The 25,828-nt window shown below is 33.2% G+C and overlaps 1 protein-coding gene across 6 annotated transcripts in view; it reads left to right on the forward strand.

Moving 5' to 3' along the window:
- The window catches only part of XRCC4 (X-ray repair cross complementing 4), a 372,319-nt gene that overhangs the window by 109,925 nt on the left and 236,566 nt on the right, over positions 1-25,828 (forward strand). For all 6 annotated transcript variants that reach the window (XM_030847096.2, XM_060295978.2, XM_070045162.1 and 3 more), the window contains 3 exons: positions 2,956-3,122; positions 10,326-10,478; positions 11,368-11,465. In XM_030847096.2, coding sequence (XP_030702956.2) covers positions 2,956-3,122; positions 10,326-10,478; positions 11,368-11,465 — 418 coding nt within the window. The remainder of the gene's footprint in view (positions 1-2,955; positions 3,123-10,325; positions 10,479-11,367; positions 11,466-25,828) is intronic.

Consider the following 25,828-nt stretch of genomic DNA (forward strand, 5'->3'; position numbering starts at 1 on the left):
AATACTTCTTGATTATTTTTATTGTTTGGAATAACAGATGTTCACGCCTGTTAAAGGACCCCAAACTAGTGAATATAATTAGAAAAAATAGAAACTGAAAAATACTTGCCTACTCTTAAGAAGAAATGACATTTTAAGTTTATTCTATACTAAATAGCCAAGAAGAAATTTAAGAATTCTCCTTTGGAATTTTGGATGTAAGGATTTGAATGATATTTTGAAAAAAGTTTCTTGTTATTAGTGATTTAAAATTGTTCCCTTTTTCTTTTGCCATCTAAAATAGAATGTTAGGAGGCTAGACTTGTGTTTATCTGTGCATTTGTATTTTACTGATTACTGTATTCAGGATCAGCGTGTGATCCTGAATATCACACTTTGAAATGGATAATGGATCATTATCCATTTGGCATTTTTGAAACTTCCAAGTGATGAAAAACTCTTTTCTTTCTAAAAATGTCTATCTTAGTCAAAGCTTCCTGACAATTGTGATAATGCGAGAATACAAAATCACAGTGTGGGTTTATGTTTTACTGATAATGTAATCTATTGTCTAAAAATAAAATAAGCTTAATTTTTCTTCTGCATGGACTCAAAGAAGTAATATTCTACAGCTAATCTTAATTTTTGTATGTTTGTTTGCATAAGAGAAGCTTTAAAAGGTTAGTGCTCAAATTTACTTTCAATTTATATATTCTTTACATAGATAAAACTTTCCTATTTAAACTTATATACTTGTTAAATGGACTCATTATATGCACTTATATGCAAATGTTTTTGGCCATTTGATTCTAAGTATAAGAGAAATAAATCAGATGTGACAAATAGTCTGAAATAATTTCAAAATTCTTAGAATTTTTCCAAGTCTTTTTTGGGTAAAGGTTTAATAATAATAATTATACTATTTTAAAATAATAATTTTACTATTAAAATTAGAATTAAGCTCTAATTTAGGTTTTATATATCTATCTACACAACTGGATGTACTCATTGAAATATTGAAATAAAGGACAATTTTTCTTAATCTGATTCCCATTCTTTTGTTAAGAAAGAGAAAGAGGTGAGATAAAACAGATAAAACAAATTAAAGGATTAAGAAGACATTGTGACCTCCTCGGATTTCAAAAAAAAAATACACAAATACATACTCAATTTCTTTGTGACTAAACCAGTACTATTCAGTCCTCTAAAGTGTGCCTATAATACAAGAATATAAATATCCTTTGTTTTCCTTTACATTTTAAGCAAGTATATATAAATGTTTTTCAATACCTAGGAATTGTCAGTGTTTAGGTCTTTTCACAGGGTTTCTAAAATATTAAGTAAAATATCTACCTGTGTTTTCGATCTGAAAATTTAAAATAAATTGGTAAACATAATTCATCCAGAAAAGTTTACTCTGTGGGGTTAAACAACTAAATGATTCTAAATTATAGGAATTAACTGAAATGTTTTATAAATTGCCACTCAGATTGCAAACACTGGATTTTTACTGTAGTGACTTTTAGTTTTATTTGTAAATCGACTAACAGTGATTTGTCTCAGAATTATCAATCACTATTAAATATTTCTCAATCTGTATGTAACATATTTATAGAAATAATCCTTTACAGGCAAGACACTTTAGAAATATTCCTATTAGTGAATGCCATAATAGAAATTACTGATCCAGGAGACAAACAACAACACAAAACCAAAAAAACCCTTTTGTACCCTCAATTTTGCTACCTACTTAATGTCTTTAAAATCTCTCTTCAGAATTATGTGTAGGTTCTGAACCTAATTCTTCCTCTTACTTGTTTGTTTACCATACTCATTTATGTCAGGAAACAGTGTAACAGGATAGTATAGTAGGATCTTGATTTTATTCCTTCAGTATATTAGATAACTACTCTGAACCTCACTTTACTAATCTATAAAATGGATATAACAGTTCCATTTTGGTGATGATTAGATTAATTTGTATTTGTGCTATGCTTGAGTTATACTTCAATTGTAAGGTATGGTGGCTATATAATTATAATTGTCATTTAAAAGCTTATTTTAGTTACAATAATTCTAATTTTAATAATAAGGATATTATAGTTATTAGTAAATCATTGTGTTTCAGTATCTTTATCTACCAAATGAGGAGAGCCTGTGTTCCTTTCAGAATTCCTTAACTATAATAAAATTTTATTACACGGTTTTATTTTGTAGTGCCCTCTAACAGAGGAATTAAGATATTTTTATGTCTTACCTTTATGCAAAAGTACTCAAGTTTGACATGTGACATTATTATTTATAATTTATAGTAATAAATTGTTGGTTTTTGATAAACCTGGTAACAGTCATTACTCCTTTATCTGTTTTTTAAAACCCTATATTTTTCTTAGGTATTACAAAAATTTTTCTCTTTCTTCACAGGTAGCTTCTGTCAGTTATTTGATTTTACTATCAGTACTAACAGAAACCAGAGTTAAGAATCTTCATGTAGGGACTTCCCTGGCAGTCCAGTGGTTAAGACTCTGCGCTTCCACTGCAGGGGGCACGGGTTTGATCCCTGGTCAGGGAACTAAGATCCTGCATGCATGCCACATGGCCAAAAAAAAAAAAAGAGTCTTCATGTATAATTTCTTTCCTTATTCTGAGCATAGTGACTTAAATTAGGTAGTAGCAAACAGATGGTAGTATGCTTATATGGTATTTATGTTGTTTTCTTTTCTGCTAGCAGGTGGGAGAATGACTTACCACTTAAAAAGAATTATTCTTAGGTTATATGTTGATTTATCTGATAAGCTTTAGTAAGAAAGTAGGAAGTTGCCCAGTAATTTTGTTCATTGTATTTATATCTGGTAAGTGAGCTATATTTAAATCTTAAACTTTTTCCCCCTCAGAAGAAAATATGTGTATTTAAAACTGGGCCACTCAATCTTGATATTCTCCCCCAAAGCTAATCATGTTTTCCTTTCATCCTAGTTCAGACTTGGTTCCTTCAATCTAGAGAAAGTTGCAAACCCAGCTGAGGTCATTAGAGAACTTATTTGTCGTTGCCTGGACACCATTGCAGAAAACCAAGCCAAAAATGAACACCTACAGAAAGAAAATGAAAGGCTTCTGAGAGACTGGAATGATGTCCAAGGACGGTGTGTGCATAATGTGCTTATATCATAAAAACACTAAGCTCTTTATATCATTGTAGCTATAAGTTAATGATTTATACATTTATAATATATGTAGACTAGCATATATTTAAAATGAAATCCGTCATTAATTGTACCTTTACTTAATGTGATTAAACTAAATTATTGGTCATTATTATACATTATATGAGTACATTAACACTTTTAGGTCCTTAGTATTTGGTGGCCCCGGCAAACTAATAACAATAAGGAGTAATTGGACAATGAGAATCAGAACTCATTAATATTAATCAAAGTTTAGGAAGTTGATGTTTATAAGGATTAATTGACTTCAAATTATAAGATTAATAATGAATAAAAAAGACATGAAATATAAATAAGCATAGTTGATTCCTTATTTGGAATCTTTTTATGAATGGCATCTATTTCAGGTGAAGTTTGTGTTTTGGTTCCTAATAAAGACTTATTTTTGCTGATTGATTGAAAATTCATACTATCAGCATTTTAAAAAGAAGTAATTGTTACTACTGGATAAGACATTGAAAAGCCTTTATTTTCCTGATTTTGCTCCTTATCTTTTAAACGATGAAGAAGAAAGTGACCTATCTTCTCAATTATGCATTTTTCTCAACTATATCATAACCTAGGCTGGTCCAGTGTGTAGCCTGTATTACTCTATTATGTAAAAGATGTTTGAAGGAAATAAAATATATGTTGTGAATATTTGTATCTCTATAAAGATATATTAATATAATATGCATGCATTTGTATATATATACATTGCAGCATTTGAAATAATTATGTAGAATATATAAAATAATAATAATTATTATTACATCCAGTATGTAAAGTAGATTTTTTATCTTTCATTCAAACCAGTTGCTCTAAAACATAAGAACATTTATCCAATTTAGAATCTTTTTAGGGCACTCACTAAGATTGTTCTTTATGGACATTAGTAAGTATATGGGGGAGTGCATGAAAAACGTGAAGGGTTTTTTCATCGTCAATATATGTATGTGAAAATGAGGTTGACTAGAGGATATTGTTTCTATACATTTACTTATATTTATTAATTAATGCAAGGCATCAACTTAACACCTATCACCTAAAACTTGGTTCTATTTGGCTCTCATTTATTATATTAATAAAATATCTTGTTTTCTTTTAGTTCTGAATTAATTTTTATCTCCAATTATATAAAGTAATTAGACCAAATCAAAATTATATAAATGTTAGGAAACCATACAGAAAAATAATTTAACGTTTCTCTTTCTCTTTAAAATTCATGTTCTTATGAATTAATACCAAATATTTGTTCTAGAAGGCATGTTTTGGGGCTCATATCAGTAGTTTGAGTGTGTTTTTCTATTTTATATACAAAATAAATCAAATGAAATGAGACATACCCTGGTCGTGATAAGCCATTATATTAAAAACTCAAAATACCCTCAGGATGATCGGAAATTTGATTCACAAATTGCCCACAAAAATGCAGACTGGGTACTTGGTACTTGAGCAAATTGCTTTAAAATGTCTGCAAGAGGTTGAAAGAGGTATTACCTCATCAGTATTCAACACCACTGCCATAGGATGGAAAGCAGCAGGGAACAAAGATGAGACAGTGGAGACAAATATACCTTGTGCTGTAAAACAGCGTATGAGGGTATATATAATATGTGCCCCACGGATGCTTGATTTGCTGTTTCGGAATTACCCAGAAAATTCTTTTGTGTTATTGTGGCAAAAAGTTACCTATTTGATCAAAAGCATAGCCATGTAGCTTATCACCAGTCTTATTATGCTCTAGCTATTCTTTTTTTTTTTGTAAATACTGGATCACATATCTTCTTCAGGAATTGAAGATGTGTGCCCTTGGAGTGGCCCTTCAAACAGAGGAAACAAAGTCCACTCCAGAGAATTCTAGGCTCTTGGTTGTATTCTAGATGTTGGATTAGTAGATTTATCTATTTTCCAAATTTGGTTTTCTTTCCTATCACACAGAAAGTGGCCATTTTAAAGAGCTGTAAATACACCTTGGTCATGGTCAAGCAGTATTTCCTGAAGTGTTCCCTCTCCAGAGCCTTAGTACACTGGGAAATGAGCAAAGAATTTACAGCTCCTGCTTCCGTAAGGCAGTAGTACTGATCAAGAGTCTTTAGAGAGATTAGAAATAGGATACAAACATACTGAGTTAGGTAACTGACCACATAGATAGTAGAGTTGAGGTCTTCTCATTAGGCCTGGTCACAGTTCAGTTTCTGTGCTGCTTCTGATTAGTCTTATATCAGTGTCCATTCATGATCCAATCATTTCTTCCTTATCGTTTTTCAAGACTATGTGTGCCTGGGAGAGTGGGGGTGTGGGTCACAAAATAGGTGCTGAGAATTCCCTTAGAAGCTATGGTAGATAGGTCTGAAATATATTTAATACACACTAGGATATTATATGAGCAAAAAGCAATCATATACATGATGCTTATACCATGGAAAATGTTTATGATGTGTTGAGGCAAAATGTGAACTTCCAAAAATATGAAGAGTATCTCATTTTTTTTGGTAAAATATGTCTTCAGATAGAGAGTATCTAGAAAGAGAAAATTAAATGATAATAGTGTGTGTCTGGAATTGTGAATTAAATTTTCCTTTACTTCTTGGGAGTATTTTTTGCATATATTTTTGTATTTAAATATGTATCATTATTATAATCAGAGCCAAATCTAAAGCTGTTTCCATTTGGGATGACAGTGGAGAATAAATAAGGTTTGAGTAAGGAGTGAGGAATTACAGTAAGAGTAAAAAGAATGAGCTTTAATGTGTAGACTTTTAACATATATATTTGCTGTTATTCTTTTATTTGCTATTTAATAATTGCAGTCTTAGCTCCATTTTAAACAAGTGACATTACTGGATTAATTTAATTCTGTATAGTTTAGATAAAGGAGAAGACATTAGAAATATTGTATGTAAATCCTTAGGTCATTAGCTATATTTATTTCACTGGTTTTTCCTATTTAGTTTCAAATAACAACTCTCAAGTTCCACGTTACTGAATAGGTCTTTTGTTTGCACTCAGACATCAAGTTAGAAACTCTCTAGCTTTACTCTGAGTTATAGTTATTAAACCTATAATTGAAGGCAGTTTTCAGCATTTTGAATTGGGTTGACACTCATGGAATCATTAGAATAGAAGAGACCTTGAAAGCTCTTCTACTTCATCTCTCTGCCTTCAAGCTAGGATCACATTATAGCCAGATGAATTTAGTCCAATTTTTAAAGACCTCAAGAGATATCTTCAACTCCTGTTGGTAGCCCATTACATTGTTTAAGAACAGTCACAGGCAGAAAATTCTTCCTTCCATCTATTGGTAATCTGAGTCCTTCATGGTGTACTGAAGGCCATTTCCTCTTGTTCTGTCATCAGAAAGGATGAGGAACAGCTGTTTACCATCTTCTTCAGTACTTAGAGGCTTATTAAATCTCTTTACCACTGCTTGCTTTTCCATTTCTTTTTAGCATTCTTTGTCCTCTGAACTCTGTGAAGATTTTCTTTTGCTGCACAACCCTGACCTGGATATAAATTTGATCAGAGCTGTAAATACAAGGATTACTGCACTGTTTCTAAGTACCACATGTTCACATTTACATAGCTGTTGTTTTATTTTGGGTTATCATTTACTCTCTTATTTTGGATGTTATTTCTCCATGAAATTACCTTGTTTCTGCTCTCATTTTTGTTGTTTTTTTTTGACATTTATTCTTAAATTCTTTGTTTTCCCATCCAGAAATATTTTATTTGAATATTCAGTGTTTTCCATATTTAGTTTTTACTCTTTTAGTTTAGTGTTTTTTTTTTTTTTTAAGTACTGTCATTTGGTCTGAGTTCCTAGATACCTCAGTCCTAGGCTGCTAATTAAACTTTATTGTTCTGTTGTCCCAGTCACTGTTAAAAGGATAAAGCATCATTAGGCCTTTCCTGTTTGATGTTATTTATGGTTTCATCAGGTTTGAGCTTTGCTTTAGAGATGATCCTTGGACCAGCTGTGGTCTGATCTGGTTGTATGTGAGTTCTCCTTTAGTATTGCTAAACTTAGGAATGAATCCCGTATGTCTCACTTACTAATACCTGTTCAGTTCTTGACGTGGAGGGTTGGCAGGAGGCAAGTATCAATAATATGGAAGGCATAGTAACATCATAATGCTGTAAGGGAGGAATGGCATTACAAATGTGATGGGAGGATGGTATGTACCTGTTAGTTACTGAATATTAAATAAAAAGATAGAGTTCTCTGAATTTGTTAATCATTAATAATCAAGAGTAAATTCATATCCTGAAACTATTCACAATAATACTATTTCCTAGCCAACCCCCACTCCCCAGCTTTGTCTAGGAAGTGTTATTCAGTTTAATGATTAGAGGTTTGGTTGTAACAAAATCCTAAAGCTTTGCTAAAACCAAGCAAGGTTAACTCACAGAATGCCATGCATTCTACTGAGTTTGCTTTCCTATCACAGAAATGTTGTTACCTTTGACAGTGTAGCCGTGACACTATCTATTTAGATTAATAATATTCTTTAGACAAAAAAGATATATTTCATTTTGATATCTATTTTTAATTCATGAGTTATACCAAATGTTAATTTTAATAAAGGTTTGGAAATTTGCTTGATAGTTGATAAGTACACATAATCTTTCAATCAAGAATTATTGAAGTGATTTATATAGAAATTAAATATGCCTTTAAATCAGATAAGTTACTAATTGGTTACTATAGTTATGGATTTACATATTGAATTATTATACAAGATTTTTATTGTAAATTTTTATAACTGATTTTTACTTTGTATATGTTTAAAGTATTTTATTATTGTACACTCAGGTGTATGTTCTAGTTATCTTTTTTTTTTTTTTTTTTTTGCGGTACGCGGGCCTCTCACTGCCGTGGCCTCTCCCGCCGCGGAGCACAGGCTCCGGACGCACAGGCCCAGCGGCCACGGCCCATGGGCCCAGCCGCTCCTCGGCATGAGGGATCCTCCCGGACCGGGGCACGAACCCGCGTCTTCTGCATCGGCAGGCGGACTCTCAACCACTGCGCCACCAGGGAAGCCCTCTAGTCATCTTTTAAACTTGTGTTACATTGGAAAATAGTACAAGAAAATAAGAATATAATGTTTACAAACACTTTGCATCTGAAATATAAATGCAGTAACGTATCCCAGCTTAAAATAAGCCATCAATATTGGCACCTTCTCCTCAACTTTGGCTCTATTTTTTTCCCCACACCTTTTGGAGTACTTCTTTCTCAGAGAGCTTTGCTTATGATAGAGGTACTGCTATATTAATATTTATCACAGTTTTTTTTGCAAGTGGATAAACAATTTTTTAAATTAAAGTTAAGCCTGTATAAAATGTTCATCAAGTACAGATGAGTATGAAATTAAAAATCCTCTATCCTTAGCCTACCCTTGGAGGTAATTAATTTTTAGAATTTCTATTTTCATTCTTTTGGTGATTTGCTACATATACTTATTCACTCTGCTTCTTAATGTTCTGAAATTTAAGATTTACTTGTGTGCTCCCTGCTATAAGATGAGGAATTTTGATCACTTCCCCTGGTCTTGTTTTTCTCCCCTGACCCACATCCCAGGTTTCATTTTAATTTTACTTTCATGCATCTTTTGGTCACATTTATTTATTTTTAAATCCATTAGCCTTTTAGGCAATGTAATTGATTCCCTCTTTATAAAACATAAGCATCCCTACGCTCTTTCATTTATTTTCTTCCTTTCTATTCCTAAACTCTTTTAGCTGTACCATTATGTGCATCACTTAAATATCACAATTTTTTAGAAGCTTGAAGAAGATGAAAAATATTACTGTTACAATAGTGAATAGCTATTAAAGGAGTGAAAAATATAATATTCAGAATCACTGGTTTTACATTTCTTCATAAGATGTCCATATTAACTTGCTCACTTCATTCATTTATCTAATACATAGCTATTCAACATCTGTTGAATGCCAAACACTATGCTAGGCACAGAGGATAAAGCAGCCAATAAAACATACATGCTCTCTGCCCTTACGGAGTTCACAGCCTTGGCAATGACTATGGTATAAGACTGCTGTAATTGGTCCCAGAAAATATAATGCCATATGTTCCCTTTCATCCCATGAGAGGCCCTAATTCTTTGCATTTCTAGCTAGGTAGTCTCTTGAAAGTATAAGGACGTGTATATCAAATTTTGACATTTTTGTTTCTATTTCACTGAAAAATATATATAGTTCAATAATATATATAATGAAAATACTAGAATACCTGTATAGAACAACAAGTATAATTAACAGTATGGTAAAGAGAAAACCAGGCAGAGCTAAACTCCTTTTAAAAGAATATATTACATGAAATAATTTATATTTGAATCTTTAAAATAGAGGTTTATTCATGGTGTGTGTGTATGCACATATCAAGTATATACAACCTCTGCTAGTTTGCCTTCTTTATTTTATATATATCTGAGAGATTAAAATTAGTACAGTCTCTTGTTAGCTCATTTGAACATTGTAGGAAGAATTATAAATGATAGAGAATTTTATGTTTTGTCTTAGATATCTAAACTTTAAAATGTATAGTGTTTCACATTTGCTGTTTCATTAATCTCCTTGGAAATTTCAAGTTGGATAAATATATGTATGTGTGTGTGTGTGTTTGCTGGGTTATAAGATACAACTGGGTATGTCATGTTCTTGTTGTGGAGCAGTTCATAATCTATTTGGGGAGAACTGATTAAGTAAATCACTTAATCACAAAACAAGATCATGGTTGCTATTATAGTAATATTAACAAAGTACAAGAAACATAGGCTATAGTTACTCTTGTTTGAAATTTCTCCCACAAATATGTGCTTTGGAAATAAACCATAGATGTGAATAAGTTATTACATTTAGGCATTTAGATGTTTTAAAAGCTTTTTTGCTGTCAGTTTCCAATTTCTATCCTTTTCTCAGTATGTAAACTACAAACGCTAATGAACAGTAAGTTCTAATTATTTGTTTACCTATATAAAACTTTAAATCAATGAAAACATGTTTAAATGGTTTTAATTGTATTTTTCTTGAAAAACTTTCTTGAAGTTGTCTTCAGTATTAGATTGAATACTAAAACAAAACCTGCATGATTTATTTATTTGTTTGTTTATATTTTAGATTTGAAAAATGTGTGAGTGCTAAGGAAGCTTTGGAGACTGATCTTTATAAACGGTTCATTCTGGTGCTGAATGAGAAGAAAGCAAAGATCAGAAGCTTAAATAAATTGTTAAATGAAGTTCAAGAACTGGAAAAGAACATCGAGCATAAAAGGTATTTTGACCTTTCTGTTTTGGGATGGCAGATGCAGACATTTTAGTGCAATTTCTTCCCAAACTTAATGAAAGTTAGATGCCAACTTTTTAGTAATATGAGATCATTTGATAATCTGGGGTTGGATGCTCTGGTTGTTAGATGCAGTGGACTAGAGAATACTCAACATGATCTCTCCATGCCTGCCCAACTGTCACACCTAGACTTAAATCATAAAACTGGCATGAGATTTACCTAAATAATACTAGTTTAATTCTTAGGCATCACTAAGAAATATATTAATTAAAAGCTTTCATCTTCTGCAGAACCATAGAGTTGGGCACACATTTGTAATCTCGATGTCTAAGCAATGCTTAATTTTAGAATCAGGTGACTCTAAGTGTGAATATGTACTTGATTTTTAAGGAAGAATCATAGGTGACTTATGACTGTGGTATGGCTTGGACAATCCTTAAACTCTCTGTGCCTTACTTGGATATCTTCGTAATAAGAATAAAGGTACCCATCTCAGAGTTTTGGGGAGACCAAATGAAAGGCAGAACTGCTTTGAGATCAGTAAAGTACTGATTACTCTGTGACCCACAGAAGGTAATTTAGAAGAATAGTATTGTGATTTGATAGATAAATAATAAATGATAATAAACTGACTCAAGAATTAATTATAGTGAGAACTAAACCACATTTATATAAGGTAGAAGAGAAACTTGTTCTTAAGAGAGTTAACATATAGTCTTTAAAGTGCTTTCATCTTAATTATATCTATTTCAATATATATTTGTTTAATTATAATGTTTTTCCAGGGATATTTTCTATAATTACTTACTGGTGAATTTGATACCTAGCCAGGAATGAACCAATAATTTATAAGTCTGCCTCTCTCTGTTTCTAGGGAAACTCCAACATGTTCTGAAATGACTACTGACAGAGATGCAATCTATGATGAAAGTACTGATGAGGAAAGTGAAATCCCACCTAATCCCAGTCCAGGTAAAGTAAATACATTTATTTCCTTTGTTGAACATCTCACTTGGGCTTATTATTTATTACTTATTATGATAATAAACCTTAAAGAAAAATGTTATAAAAATAATTTTTTCTACACACATTCTTTAGGGTTTTTAGTCTAAAACCTCAACTACTTAATGTTAAAAATTCATATTTATTATAAAATCCAGTAACTCGTTGGCAACAACAAAACAAGCAAGCATGCACATGTATATACATACACACACACATGTACATCAAGGTATACTATTCCTCATTAAACAAAGATGCATAAACGATAAGCAAGATATGTCTTCATGTCAAATATGTACCAGGAACTCTTCTGTGCAGTAGAGAGCAAAACACAAAAATTTCCTCTTTCGTGGAGTTTAAATTCTAGCCAGGGAAACAGACAATAACAAGATGAGTAAATTAAAGTATGTTAGTGATAAATGCTGAGGAGAAAAATAAACCAGGGAAGGATGATAAAAAATGTCAGGGTGGGAATAGGGATGAGGGTTGTGATTTTAGCTAAGGCACCAGAAAAGACCTCGGTGAAAAGGTTTAAGTCTACCTGTGGGAAAGCAGAAAAAGCAGTTAAGTACAAATGCCCTGATGTGGAAGTTTGCCTGATGTGTTCAAGTAATAGCATGGAGAGCAGTATGCATAAAGTGGAAAGATGAAGATAGGGAGTATTAGGAGATAAGGTCAAAGAGGCCAGATAATGTGTAAGGTCTTCTAGGCCATTGTATGGATTTCAGTTTTCAATTTGAGTGATACTGGAAACTGTTACAGAATTTTAACTAGTCAAGTGGCATGATGTGATTTAAGTTTTAACAGGATTAATCTGTTGTGTTGAGAATATAGGATGATAAGTGCAGAAGATAGACAGAAAGCTAGTTCAACAGTGATTGAAGGATGAGAGGGCCTTAGACGAGAGTGAAAGTAATGAAGGTGGTAAACAAAGGGCAGATTCTAGAAATGTTTAGAGGCAGCAGGATTTGCTGATGAAGTGGGTGTGGGTCATCAGAGAAAGACAGCGGTGATGGTAAGCTTTTTGGAATGAACTATTGAAAGATGCAGTTGACCTAGCAAGGTGGGGGAGACTGCGAGGGGAAGGGCTGGAACTCAGTTTTGGAAACATTAATTCTGAGATATTGAGTAGAGAGATGGATATACAAATTGGGACTTTGGGGGAGGGCTCCTGCTGACAAATAAGATGGTATTTAGAGCTGGCTGAGATCTCAAGGGAGTTTGAGAAGACCGAAAAGAGCAGTGGTCCAGGGACTCAGCCCTGATACACTTGAGTGTGCAGAGGTCAGGAAGATGAGGAGACCAATGCAGAAGACTGAGGGAGCAGCAAATATTGTAGGTGTGGTATCCTGAAAGCCAAGTCGACAAAGTGTTTCAAGGAGGAGACTGATCAGCTGAGTTGAATGCTGCACATTGGTCAAGGAAGATGAGGATGAGCACTGACTGCTGTATTTAGCAATATAAATGTTATTGGGGCTCTTAATAAAACATTTTCAGTGGAATGGTGGGGAATAGAATAGGAGCCTCAAAAAGAATGAGAAGAGAGAATTGGAGAAGAGATAGCAAATATAAGCAATGCTTTTAACAAGTTTTACTGTAAAAAAAAAAAAAAAAAAAGGAAAGACCCAGGTCAAGAGCTCGATGGGGAAGTGAGGTCAAGAGGGTTTTTTTTTTTCTCTTAGATGAGAGAAATACTGCCATGTTTGCATACTGATGGGAGTACGTAAGGAGAGAGAAAAAAATGTCCAGGCAGTAGACAGAGGTAAGAATTGCTAGAATACTGTCTCTAAGTAGATAAGATGGGATCAGATGCACAAACGGCAGGATTCATTTAGCTAGGAGCATGGGCACTTCCCCTAATGACAGGAAAGAAGGTAGAATAAATGAACAAAGACACAGGAAAGTGTCTAATTACATTCATGGAAACGTTCTGTTGTTGATTAAATTAGTTGATTGATTAATCTGATTCTAATTAGATTTGAATTGGGTCAGTCATACACAGACTCTCATTTTGCACGTGAGAGTAAAATTTCATTTGGAGGCTATGCTTGGTTTACATTTGTGGCCCATTTAAAATGAAATCCTTTTTTAAAATAATCAGATGTAATTGAAAGCTCACAAAGAAAGAGAATCTGTACTCTTTCCAATTTGAACATTCTGAATTTTTATTAAACACAATGGCCTTTGATTTTGTTCCCTATTCAGAGTATCTCACGAAACTTTGATGTAGATGAAAATTATTTTTGAAGAGAAAGTATACGGTTAAACATGGGTATATGAGAATGGGGTCCTTTATGTGTTGTCTCTTTTAAGCAAAGCTTTACGTTATAATTGTACTCTTAAATTTGGCAAAATTTCTCTTCAAAAATGTTTAAGTCATTGCGTATTTTTTCTATATTTTACATGGAATTTTTTCTTTAACTCATATCTAGTTCACAACATATTTGACCATAGGTCTCTGATTCTAATTTTTTTTTTTTTTTTGCATTTAACTTGCTTTTGGCAAGTTTTCTATGTCAAGAATTAAGAGCATTTTTATTAGAAGTTTTAACTATTCTTTTCTCTCTGCTTCAGCAAGAAGTGTTCATGAAACTGGTTTGCTAAAGGAAAAAAAAGTGAATCTTAGATCTAAAATGCTTAATTTTGCATTAAGCACTAGATTCCATAGATCTGAGGAAAAATATATGTTAAACAACAAAATCAGCCTCATAATTTACCAGATTCTATAATCTATTCTTTTATGGTGACAAAATATATTCTTAGTCCATGAGATTTTTTTTTTTTTAATCACAGTTTAGTCTTTTGGTATTTTATATATTACTACTATGTGTTTGGGGTACAGCAGTGAGAATTTCTTCCTTATTCTGCTGTCTTGACAATAACTTCTTAGAGTACAAGTAAATACATGAATTTATTTTAGATACTGCGGGTTCATGTGTGCTTTCTGTACAATAAAAACTAGAGGAAAACAAATCGATGGGATTTAATACATTTATCTTTCAGAAAGCCATTTCTTTAAATGGCTAGATCTGTAACTTGATAGTAATTTTTATTATATAAATATATTTTCATCATTAATTATTAAAATCACCAGATTTCCTCATGAGTTGTTTACATTATTACCTCATTCCTGCATGATGAAGAGGTTTAGGGAGCCCAGAATCATTTAGTGATTCCACAGTATTCATTCAAGTAAAAGATTAGAATGAATATTGTGGAACCACTAAACAATTTTTATGCATATACCCAGAAGTAGGGAAGGGATATTATAGTTTGTAGGAAACTGATAGGTAACATTTTTATGAATAAGCAATCTGTTTTATTACTTTTTTCCTCCAAAGTTTTTAAATTTCCCTCATCGTTAGGATTGTTGAGGAAATAACTAATGACAAGTAGTTCAATCCAATAAGTGACATCATGTTCATATGTACTACACCATCTTCAAAGGTTTAAGAAAAACCTTTAAAGTATTCACTAACAGTTTATTAGCTAAAAGTAGATCTCTGAAGTATTCTAAAGCTTGAACATCACAGTCGATACCACCCCACGACTACATTTTATGTTTTTCTCTAGTAAGATTTGCTTTCTCTATGTCTTAATTTCCAGAATTTCTAGAGAGGTAGCACTTGTTTTACAGATTTTATTTCCTAAACTGTGACTGAATACTAAAGCCCTAGAGTTCATAGATACTCACTTTGTTTCAGATTAAGATTATGATAGATAAACTAGTTGCTGTGTTCCCTGTTTATAGCTCAATTCCTGGATTACAAAGGAGGATGGGTCACTTTCATTCTCATCTAGTTGGTATTAACTCCTTGTGGCTTTAAGGATTTCCTGATTAGTCTGGACTCCTCCTACCTCCAAAGTTGTTTTTGTTTTTTAATTCAATGGAAACGTATTGGGTTATTATAGATATTATTAAACAACCTTCTCTACAGGAAATCCTCTGTTTCTTTAGTTACAGTTCAAGGTAATACCTGAGGTCCATTGCTGTGGAGAAACTTCAAGTTGAGCTAGGTCCACTGAATAACAGAACCTCACCAAAATATACAGAGATATAAGTGTAATTGGTATAGCATTTTAGTGACAAAAGGCTACTAAGCAGCAGTGCATGCAAGTGGCCTTTCATTTGCCCCAACAATAGCTGATCTAACCTAAGAAATAACTTAGGATTATGCAGATTTTTATATTGTTTCATAACCATTTTGATACTGCAATAAAAGTAGAATTATGTGAAAACAATTTTTAAATTTATATGAATGTTCTAAGAATTTTGGCAATTATTACAAAGCACTTCTTAGTCTTAACAGAATTCAAAATGCATGTGAATATTTAGGGAAAAATTGGGTTTATTTTATAGAAATAGGATCTTTATGTGAAGCATTTTGAAAAGATATGGTTAATTGGCTCCTACTTAGCCACCACAAGAGGACTTATTTTAATGTGTCATTAATTATTTTTAATATTATTTAAAATTATTTTAATGAATAACCAGTATTTTAAAATTATAGTTATCTCTATCAGAAGTTGACAGATTTATAACATTTAGAGAACAATTAAATCAGCCTTACCAAAAGTTCAAATAAGAAATATACTTATTCTAGAATGTTTTAGCCTTCTTAGCTTCATATTAAAGGTGCACAACCACTAAAAACTGATAAAATAAGCTTTCTTACCACTTTTCTGCATAATTATTAGCCCGAGATTTAGCGCATTAGTTTAATTAGTCCTCCTTCTTAACCAACAGGAAGGTCCCTGTATAACTGCTATCAGTAATTCAGGCTTCTCTTAGTTGGTAGGCTTCCTGAAAGGAAGGGTAATTATAGAATAGCCTTTTTGAATATAAATGAATGGCCATGTCAAACAGTTGATGAATACTGATATAGTAGCTTTTAAAAATAGAACAGAATCCAAAATTTCAAAGTATCAAAGAGCTTGTTGCTTTGAACACTGAATGTCTACTCACAGAGGGGATAACAGCATGTCCTGCCAAAGAGATTACTCAGAATTCAGCTTTGGAATCACAGACTATGCCCTTAATATTATCCAGCTTGTTTATCATAGGCACATTTGTTTATAAATTCTAAGTAAAAGCTTGATTTAGTAGAACCTATCACAAAACTGGAAAAGCAATTTGAGTGTATTTCCTAGCGATCATGGGCTCTTATACATAAGCAACGTTGCAGAGAAATGACGGCATATATTTGAGAAATCTAGATCTAATATAGTTCTAGATCTTCTAGTACAAGCCCATCATTTTTCAGATGAGGAAACAGAGGCCTAGTAATGTTAAGTACATTACTGTTGGCCACACAGGAGAAAAGAATGAGAAAGTATTTGCCTTCTGTAACAATAGATTGCCCACATTTGCACATTTCTTTTTGAGGTATTGTAAAAACCCTTGGGACTTTGCTAGCACTAAAGAGACTGCCACTGATGCAATAGAATAATGAGAACATTTTTTTCTTCTAAAGTGAAGAAAGATCCTATTTATACATAAATTTTCCATAGAGGTAGTCAATATCATTAAACAAGCTAGGCTTTATGATGTAAAGCTTGTGGAGAAAATTCCAGAATGTACATATTTCTATTGAGGTCATCCCTCTGTATATTTTTTTAAATTAAGATATAATTGACATATAACATTGTGTAAGGTGTACAATGTGTTGATTTGGTACATTTATAATTGCAATGTGATTACCACCGAAGAGTTAGCTAACACCTCTATCACATCACATATTTATCATTTCTTTTTTGTGGTGAGAACACTTAAGATCAAGTCTCTTAGCAACTTTGAAGTTTATAATACAGTATTATTGACTGTAATCACTCTGCTGTGCATTAGATCTGCAGGATTTATTGATCTACTAGTTGCAAGTTTGTACCCTTAAACAACTCCCCAATTTCCCCACCCCCAGCCCCCAGTAACCATCATTCCACTCTGTTTTTATGAGTTCGGCTTTTTTAGATTCCACATATAAGTGAGATCATACAGTATTTGTCTTTCTCTGTCTGACTTATCTCACTCCCTGTGTATATTAATTGCTTTAGATTTTGACTTAGTATTTTATTTACCTGAGAACTCTCAAATGTCCCAAAGGTACTTAGCAAATTTGTGATAACTTCTCTATACCCCACTATTAAAATATAACTTTGATATAACCTCCTAGGCAACTATTTCTATATTTTTTTATGTTCTTGGAGAGACAAAAATAAATACTGTTAAGAATATTTGTCTCTGGCTATGGGTGATGAGAAGGTTGGCAGAATCTCTCCTCCAAAAGTAATTATGTATCTAAAATTGTCAAAAAAGAAATAAACATATACTTCATTGCTCTGGAAGTGAGCAAAAAGCAAACAGCAATATTAGAAGTATTTATGCTTAAAAAAATTACTGAAATTTAGGTAAGTATTGGGAGTCTGTGGAGTTCTTGCCCCAGCTACTATTGTTGCTGTTCCCCCATCCTCTGTTTCCTGAACTTGATAGGTATGGAGTTCTGTCAGGACCTGGGAGGCCATGAGGACTGGAAACTGTTATGCCTGGACCAAATCGGTCTCACTTAATTATCAGTGGAAGGTGATACCCACATCCAACAGTGTTGTTGGTGGCAGTAATGATCTTGCCAACAGTGGCTAACTGGGTTGGGCCAGTGAATCTAAATAACGTGAGGTTAGCCTGCTCTGTGGCTACATTTATACCATCTTTCTCCAAGTATGTATGACTAGGATTTTACAGAGTATGGCAACTTGACATAAGTAGTCATCTACATGATGTGTCAATGGGTAATACATATGTGAGAAAAAACTATGTGGTCACTTATTTAACTTAAACAATTTTTTTCTTTCCTGCATAATCTCTCCTAGTCTTTAATATGTTAGTGTGCATAACAATGAAGGATAGAATGTATTGTGAAACAGATCGCAAAATTATAAGACCTTGGGAACTTTTAAAATGGGCTTTATTATTCTATGGAACCCAAGTGAGAAACCCTGCTTTATATGGTTTTGACTCGTATATGAATTAGGTGAGAAAAAGGGAAGTATCTAAAGAAAATAAATATTTTCCCATATTTCTGTATGTCCCAATTTTAAGAGGACATGTACTAAACATGAACAGAAGAGCATGTAAATAAGGTTATAGTCTCAAAGTGTAGCATAACCCATGAGAATCATATTAAACCTTAGAACATGCAGTGACTTGCAGGAATTCTGAGAACAGTTTAAAAATGTTATTTTACCATTCTTGTGATAAGAAGCCTGATCTGAGAATGAACTTAGGACAAATGTTGGTTGATATAATTAATGTTAATAAGTGACAGAAACACTACATAAATGCTTTTTAATTTGTTCAATCCAAAGTGAGTTCTTAACCTCTGGTTCTTGTTTGTTTTTGTTTTGTTTTTATAAATTTATTTATTTTTGGCTGTGTTGGGTCTTCGTTGCTGTGCGCGGGCTTTCTCTAGTTGCGGTGAGCGGGGGCTACTCTTCGTTGCAGTGCATGGGCTTGTCGTTGTCGTGGCTTCTCTTGTTGTAGAGCACAGGCTCTAGGCACGTAGGCTTCAGTAGTTGTGGCACGTGGGCTCAGTAGTTGTGGCTCGCAGGCTCTAGAGCTCAGGCTCAGTAGTTGTGGCGCACGGGCTTAGTTGCTCCGCAGCATGTGGGATCTTCCCGGGCCAGGTCTCGAACCCGTGTCCCCTGCATTGGCAGGCGGATTCTTAACCAGGACTCCACCAGGGAAGCCCAACCTCTGGTTCTTAAAGAATGTTTAGTGGGGAGATCTTTGAGCCGTTTGGAATTATATGTAAAATTATATGTATGTATGCATGTATTAGTTTGCTAAGGCTACTGTAACAAAGTACCACAAACTAGGTAGCTTATACAATAGAAATAAATTGTCTTAAAGTTCTGGAGACTAGCAGTCTGAAATCAAGATGTCAGCAGGGTTGGTTCCTTCTGAGGGCCATGAGGGAGAAGGATCTATTCCAAAATTCTCTCCTTGGCTTGTCAATGACCATCTTCTCCCTGTGTCTCTTCACATCATCTTCCCTCTATGTATACCTGTGTCCAAATTTCTTCTTTTAATAAGAACACCAATCATATTGGATTAGGACCCACACAGTTGAGCTCATGACTTTATTACCTCTAAATACTCTATCTCCAAGTGAGGTCACATTCTTAGGTACTGGGGATTAGGACTCTAAAATATCTTTCTGGGGGTGGGGATACAATTCAACTCGTAACAATGGAAATGTACGTTTTTCTGGAGCAAGGACCCAAACTTTTTATCTTTTCAATGGGGACCATGTTCCAAAAAAGATTCAGAACCATTGACCTAGGAGAACGGAGTTTAAACCAGAAAAGATGGAATAAGACTCATTAAAAGGAAACTTAAGCTTAGAATAAATGAGAAATTGAGATGAAAAGAAGAGAAAATAGCAGTGTTCAGACAGAAGCTAAGTCATCATCTATTAACATTGGACTGGAGGTTTGTCTAGAGCTGCGTTGTTCAATAAAATAGCCATCAGTCACATGAAGCTTTCGAACAGTGGAAATATGGCTAGTCCAAATTGAAATGTTCTGTAAGGATAAACCACACACTGGATTTCAAAAATTTAGTATGAAAAAAGAATGTAACATGTCTAATAAATTTTGATATTATATATTAAAATAATATTTTAGATATATTTAGTTAAATATAATATTACTTTTAACTTCATCTGTTTATTTTTTACTTTTTAAAATAAGGCTAATAAGAAATTTAAAATTCTCTATGTGACTCACATTGTATCTCTATTTTACACACGTAAGATCTATTTGATCTTAATGTTTAGAAACCTTCCATCTCAGGCTGATTCTGTGGCTCTAGAACAGATTTAGAATATTGTGAAAAAGAAGTCAGATTTTACTACCAAGTTTTATGAAGCTCTTAATGTAAGTCATGAGACCTTTGGGTGGGTGTAGATGATTGTGGGTGTAATTGAGTATTGTAACACCTAATAAACGCAAAAGGTGTTACACTGTTTTTTGGATTCATTGTAGTAAAACAGATTTCAGAAATCTGTTTTACTACATTTATCAATTTGACCGAGAAAAATGAAGCTAAACATTTTCACTGGCGCTGTAAAACTGCAAACCCCTGTTAAGACAAATGGGTGTAATGCATCAGCAATCTCTAAATCAGCTGAATGTCTATACTGTAATATGTAGGATTCTTGTCTCTCTGTGACTGTGACAGGGATCTCTACCACAGACAGCACATCTGGTTCCTTTAGCCATTTCATCAATATCACCTATAATCCATATTTAAGATCAAAAGGATAGAGAAGGTTACCAGTGATGAGGTTCTGGAATGTTGCCAGCCCACCAGCATTGACAATGATATTTGCTGCAACTTAACTCTGAGGGCCTGGGGATGTGTGAAGGATGGATATCAGCAGGCTTGCTAAGCAGAGTCTGAATGCATGATGCAGTGAAAGAGAACAGTTACAAGTAGGGTAGGCAAAAGAAATACTCAAACTGAGACCCTAAGTGCCAAATTCAAGCCTTGTAACGCTCAAGAATGCTGAGAAATAGTAGCTGCAAATATATACCTATTTGCACTCAGGATTTTGTGGGGAGAGGGGAAGGGTTATAACTTGGGGGATGACAGAACAAAAAAAAACTTAGGGTACTTTCAAGCACAATGACTAGCTATATTAACAACCATATTTTTAAAAAAATTTAAATGCATAACTTGGACTAAGTCAGAGGTTGTAAACTGTTGATCCTTGTTACAATCTAGGTCTCATACTTTGTTTTTCCTCGGTGATATCAGTGTTTCAAATAATAAATTTGAATGCATTTAAACAGGGCATAGGTTTCCTGTTTTCTGTAGTCCTCAACACTTCTCTTAGATCTGGCTTAGTTCATTCATTGATATCACTTGCATGATTTCTGCAAGTATTTGAGTGTGTGACCCCTGGAAGTTGGTGGTTATACTGACAATGAAGACTATCACAATAGTTCTTCTATCTATCATAACTATCATATCATTACTACTACTACTACTACTACTACTACTACTACTACTACTATCACCACTACCACCACCACTACCATGACTACATATACTTCTATTAATATTACTGTTCTGTTATGGTTCCACTACCATTATTACTGGTAGCATCATCACTACCACCACAACGACTACAGACTCATAGTTATTTTACTCATAGCCCTTATAAATGGGTGCCAGAGTCTATTCTAGGTTTCTTAGATGCATTGTTTCATTTACATCTAATAACAATCCTACAAAGTGTGTACTGTGATTATGACCATTTCACAGCTGAGAGAACTGAGGCACAGAAAGATTAGAGAACTTGCCCAATGTAACAAGCCTAATAAGTTATGGAGCTGAGGTTCTAACACAGGCATCTAACCACAGAGCTCATCTCTGAGAACGCTTCCTGTGCTAAAATTCTTCATGTTCAGTAAATAGAACACTAATTAAAATCTTAGAGTTCTGTGAGTATGATTTCATATTTTCAATTCAAGTATATTTGATGCCTTCATTTTTATAAAATAATTTAAGGCTCCTAAAAATGGAAGCATGGAATATTTGGCCTCCTTCTTACTTAATAGAGTGGGCACACATTCTACTAGAAAAGCTATAGCTTGGTGACATTAATGCACCATTAAGATGAATGGGAATGTTCATGTCTCTGTTGGAAGTTGTGTTATGATTTGATGGCAAAGCAAATAAGGCAGGAGAATGGTGATTTATACTCAGTCCTTGTTTAAAAGCCTTGGGTAAAGAGGTGCTAAATAAATATTAAGTAACACTATCAAATGTCCATATGGACATTAAAAAAACATAGATTTATAGTTTTAAGTATAAACTTATTCTATATGCTGTTTATATATTATTTGGTGGATAGAAATTTTAGAATTGTTTTATCTCTCTGATGAATTGACTTTTTCTTATCATTATGAACTCTCCTTATGTCTAGTAATGTTTCTTTCCTTAAAGTTGTCTTTGTCTGATAATAGTATAGCTATAACTTTCTTTTCCTTGCTGTTTACAATGGTTTATCTTTTTCATGTTTTTCCATTTTTTTCAACCTTTCATATATTTAAAATCTGTCATTTGTTAGCAATATATAGTTGTTTTTTAAATCTACCCAGAAAATCTTTGTCTTTTAAATTGGTTTGTTTACTCCCTTTATAGTTCAAGTAGTTACTTATATATTTAGATTTAGATCTACTAAGACACTATTTGTTTATTATTTAACCTTCCCCCTTGTTAATTGTGCATTAACTTGTTAATTATGCATTCTTGTATCTTTTTTTTTTTTTTTGTATCTTTGTCTTAGTGGTTACTCTAGAGGTGGCAACATACATCTCTGACCTATTACATTCTAGTGTAAATTTAACTTTCATACTTCCTAGATAATGCTAGGACTTAGGGCACTTTGACCGCTTAGCCGCATCACTATTTTGCATTATTGTAACATGTATTTGAATTTGTCATATATTCTAGACCTCATAAAGTATTATTGTAGCTTTGAAAAGTTAATATTCATTTATGTTTATCCATATCTTTACCTTTTACTTTGTTCTTTATTCTTTTCTATGCTTTCTGTTTTCATTCCAGATTATTTTTCTTCAACTTAGAGAAATGCCTTTAATATTTCTTTTAGTGTACTTCAGATTTTGACAAATTCTCTTGGTTGTGGTTTTTGTGAAAGCCTTCAGTTTTTTAAGGAATTTTTGCTGTTATGGATTTCTAGGTTGACAGTTGATTTTCCTTCAGCACTTTGAAGATGCCGCTCCATTGTCTTCTGGCTTCTTTTGCTCCTCGTAAACGAGTCAGCTCTTAGTTATATTGACGCTCCTATGAAGTTAACGTCTTTTTTTTTATTCTTGCTGATTTTATCCTATGGCTCTGGTGTTTAGCAAGTTTTCTCCGATGTACCTAAGTGTGGTCTTCTTTTTATTTTTCCTGCTTGAAGTCGTAGAGCTTCTTGAATTGGCAGCTTGGCATCTTTTGTCAGTTTTAGAAAATTATTGGCTGGTAATTTTTCAGATATTGACCCTATCCTGTTCTTTCCCTTCTCCCTTTCTGAGAATATGATTACACTGATATTAGAGTTTTCCACATGTTAGAGTTTTCACCATGTTTCACACGTTTCTTATGTTCTTTTCCATAATTTCAATCCTTTCAGATTTCTGTGCTCCAGCCTAAATATTTTCAACTGATCCACTTTTGTTTATTAATATTTCCAATATTTGTTAATTTGTTCTTTACTTATCTCCCTTTTATATCAGGAGTCAATTAGGGAGGTATTTTAATCTACTATGAAGATATGTTTCTCTCCATTAGGTTGTTAGCTGTTCGAAGGTGGTGGTCCCTCATGGCACCTAGTTCATTCAGTGTCTTGCAACTAAAAGAAATGTAGTAATTTAAAAAAAATAATTTGTTTAGTAAATTCAATTATGTGTGTGCCCCATATTGTTTTACTGAAGAAAGATGTATGCAATGTACTTTGAAAGTGTTTTTTCTCCGTTGATGATATAAAAGTGCCGAAACTAGTAGTAAGCATGTTGTAGTCATATACTAAATGGGTTTGTAGTAAACTGTTCATATAATTAAGAAGTAATTGTCTTAAATTATCTATATGGTTTTCTCTGGTTAATACTGTGCTCTGTGACATGCATTTTCAAGATTGTTGTCTAACAATCTAACAGATATTAGCTTGTTTTCCAGTTGGGATGATTTCAGCTGCAAGTATTACAAAGACTCAGTTTTAGGTAGCAACAAGGAGTTTATTATCTCAATAGCAAGTTTGAACATAAAGAATTTCCATGGTTGGATAATTCAGTATGTCCACACTGTCATCAAGAACTCAAGTTCTTTTTATCTTTCTACTCTATTCTCTTCAGGCTTTTTCTTTCATGTGGTAAAATACAAGACGGCTGTCATTGCTTCAGCATATCTATCATATGTTTATGTACATTTCTTCTCAGGGCTTCTTAAAGAATTGCCACAAACCCTTTTCTGAAACCATCACTTGTAGGGAGAATGACATACCTTCAATGATTGGCTTAACTAGTCAAGCCTTCATCCCTAAGGCTCCCCTGTGGAAGGTGAACAAAAAGTGTATCTGTAATCAGATAAGAAGGGATGGTGGAATGGCTATTGGCTAGACGTGGAAAAAAGCAAAACTAAGAGTCATCCCTGAAAAAGTTATATTTTCCATGCCACTGTCAGGAATCCTTCATGCTTGGTGAAGTGGATTGGTCAAGGGATTTCCTAGGAAAGAAACTGGGTATCTATATTTTACAACTCTGCACTTTATTTATTAAAAAGTTCTTTATTTAATCTCAGTTCTGTGATCATTGAAATAATGTATAACAATTTTTGCAATGAAGTATGTCTGTTGTTCATAATTTTGAATGTATGTGGTAGACCAAATGTTGGTTTCATGTTGAATCTCATTGTGATACTACTTTTAGATATGTCATCTTGATTATAAATAACTCGAGAGCAAAAACCAGGGACTTTTCTGCTTCCAAAGTTTCTTTCTGAAGTAGGACTTGAATAAAGGTTTTAAAGAGGTAAAACTAATCTCTAGTCTAAGCCAACACTTGAAAAGCAATTATTGATAATATTTTCAAGAATAACTATAATAAAATCACCAGTGCTCAGTTGCTAAAAAGTTGAGTCCACATCTAGGGTTTTAGATGCTGGCCAATAATTAATGAGCATCCATTCATAATAGATATCTACATTTCACTATTTTAAAAAACACTATTGAAAAATTTCCATTGTTGTTTTATTTTTCATTTATAGCATGTAAACTTTGGTGGTTAACTTCCTTCATTAAAAAAAAGAAAAAAATGTTCAGAACTGAAGTGCCCTAGATGCTGGTTTTTCAGGTCATCAGTTTTGGCTACATTCTTCTCCATGAGGCCCTTTATGATATTCTGCTTTTTCCTTTACCTTAAACATTTACAGTCTCTTTTTTTGATTAAGATATATTTAGGCACAATACACCTTACCATCCCTATATTAGCAATATGGGATTTATGTGTGTCAATAATAGCCAAATACTGGCAATTCTGTGTGTTTCAACCAAATATTACAGCTCCCTTGGTGCAGAAAAACAGAGACCAGCTTGATTTGCAGAGGATTTGTCAAGTGCAAATTAGCACCTTAACTGAATCCCAGCAAAAGATAATTAAAATCAACAGAAACTACTCCAGAATTTAAACACTATTGTTCATCCTTTCCATGTCTCTTGATGTAATGCTCCACTCTTTATCATTGGAGGTGGGCTTTATGGCATTGGGCG

Source organism: Globicephala melas, chromosome 3, assembly GCF_963455315.2.
Source record: "Globicephala melas chromosome 3, mGloMel1.2, whole genome shotgun sequence".
Lineage (NCBI taxonomy): Eukaryota > Metazoa > Chordata > Mammalia > Artiodactyla > Delphinidae > Globicephala > Globicephala melas.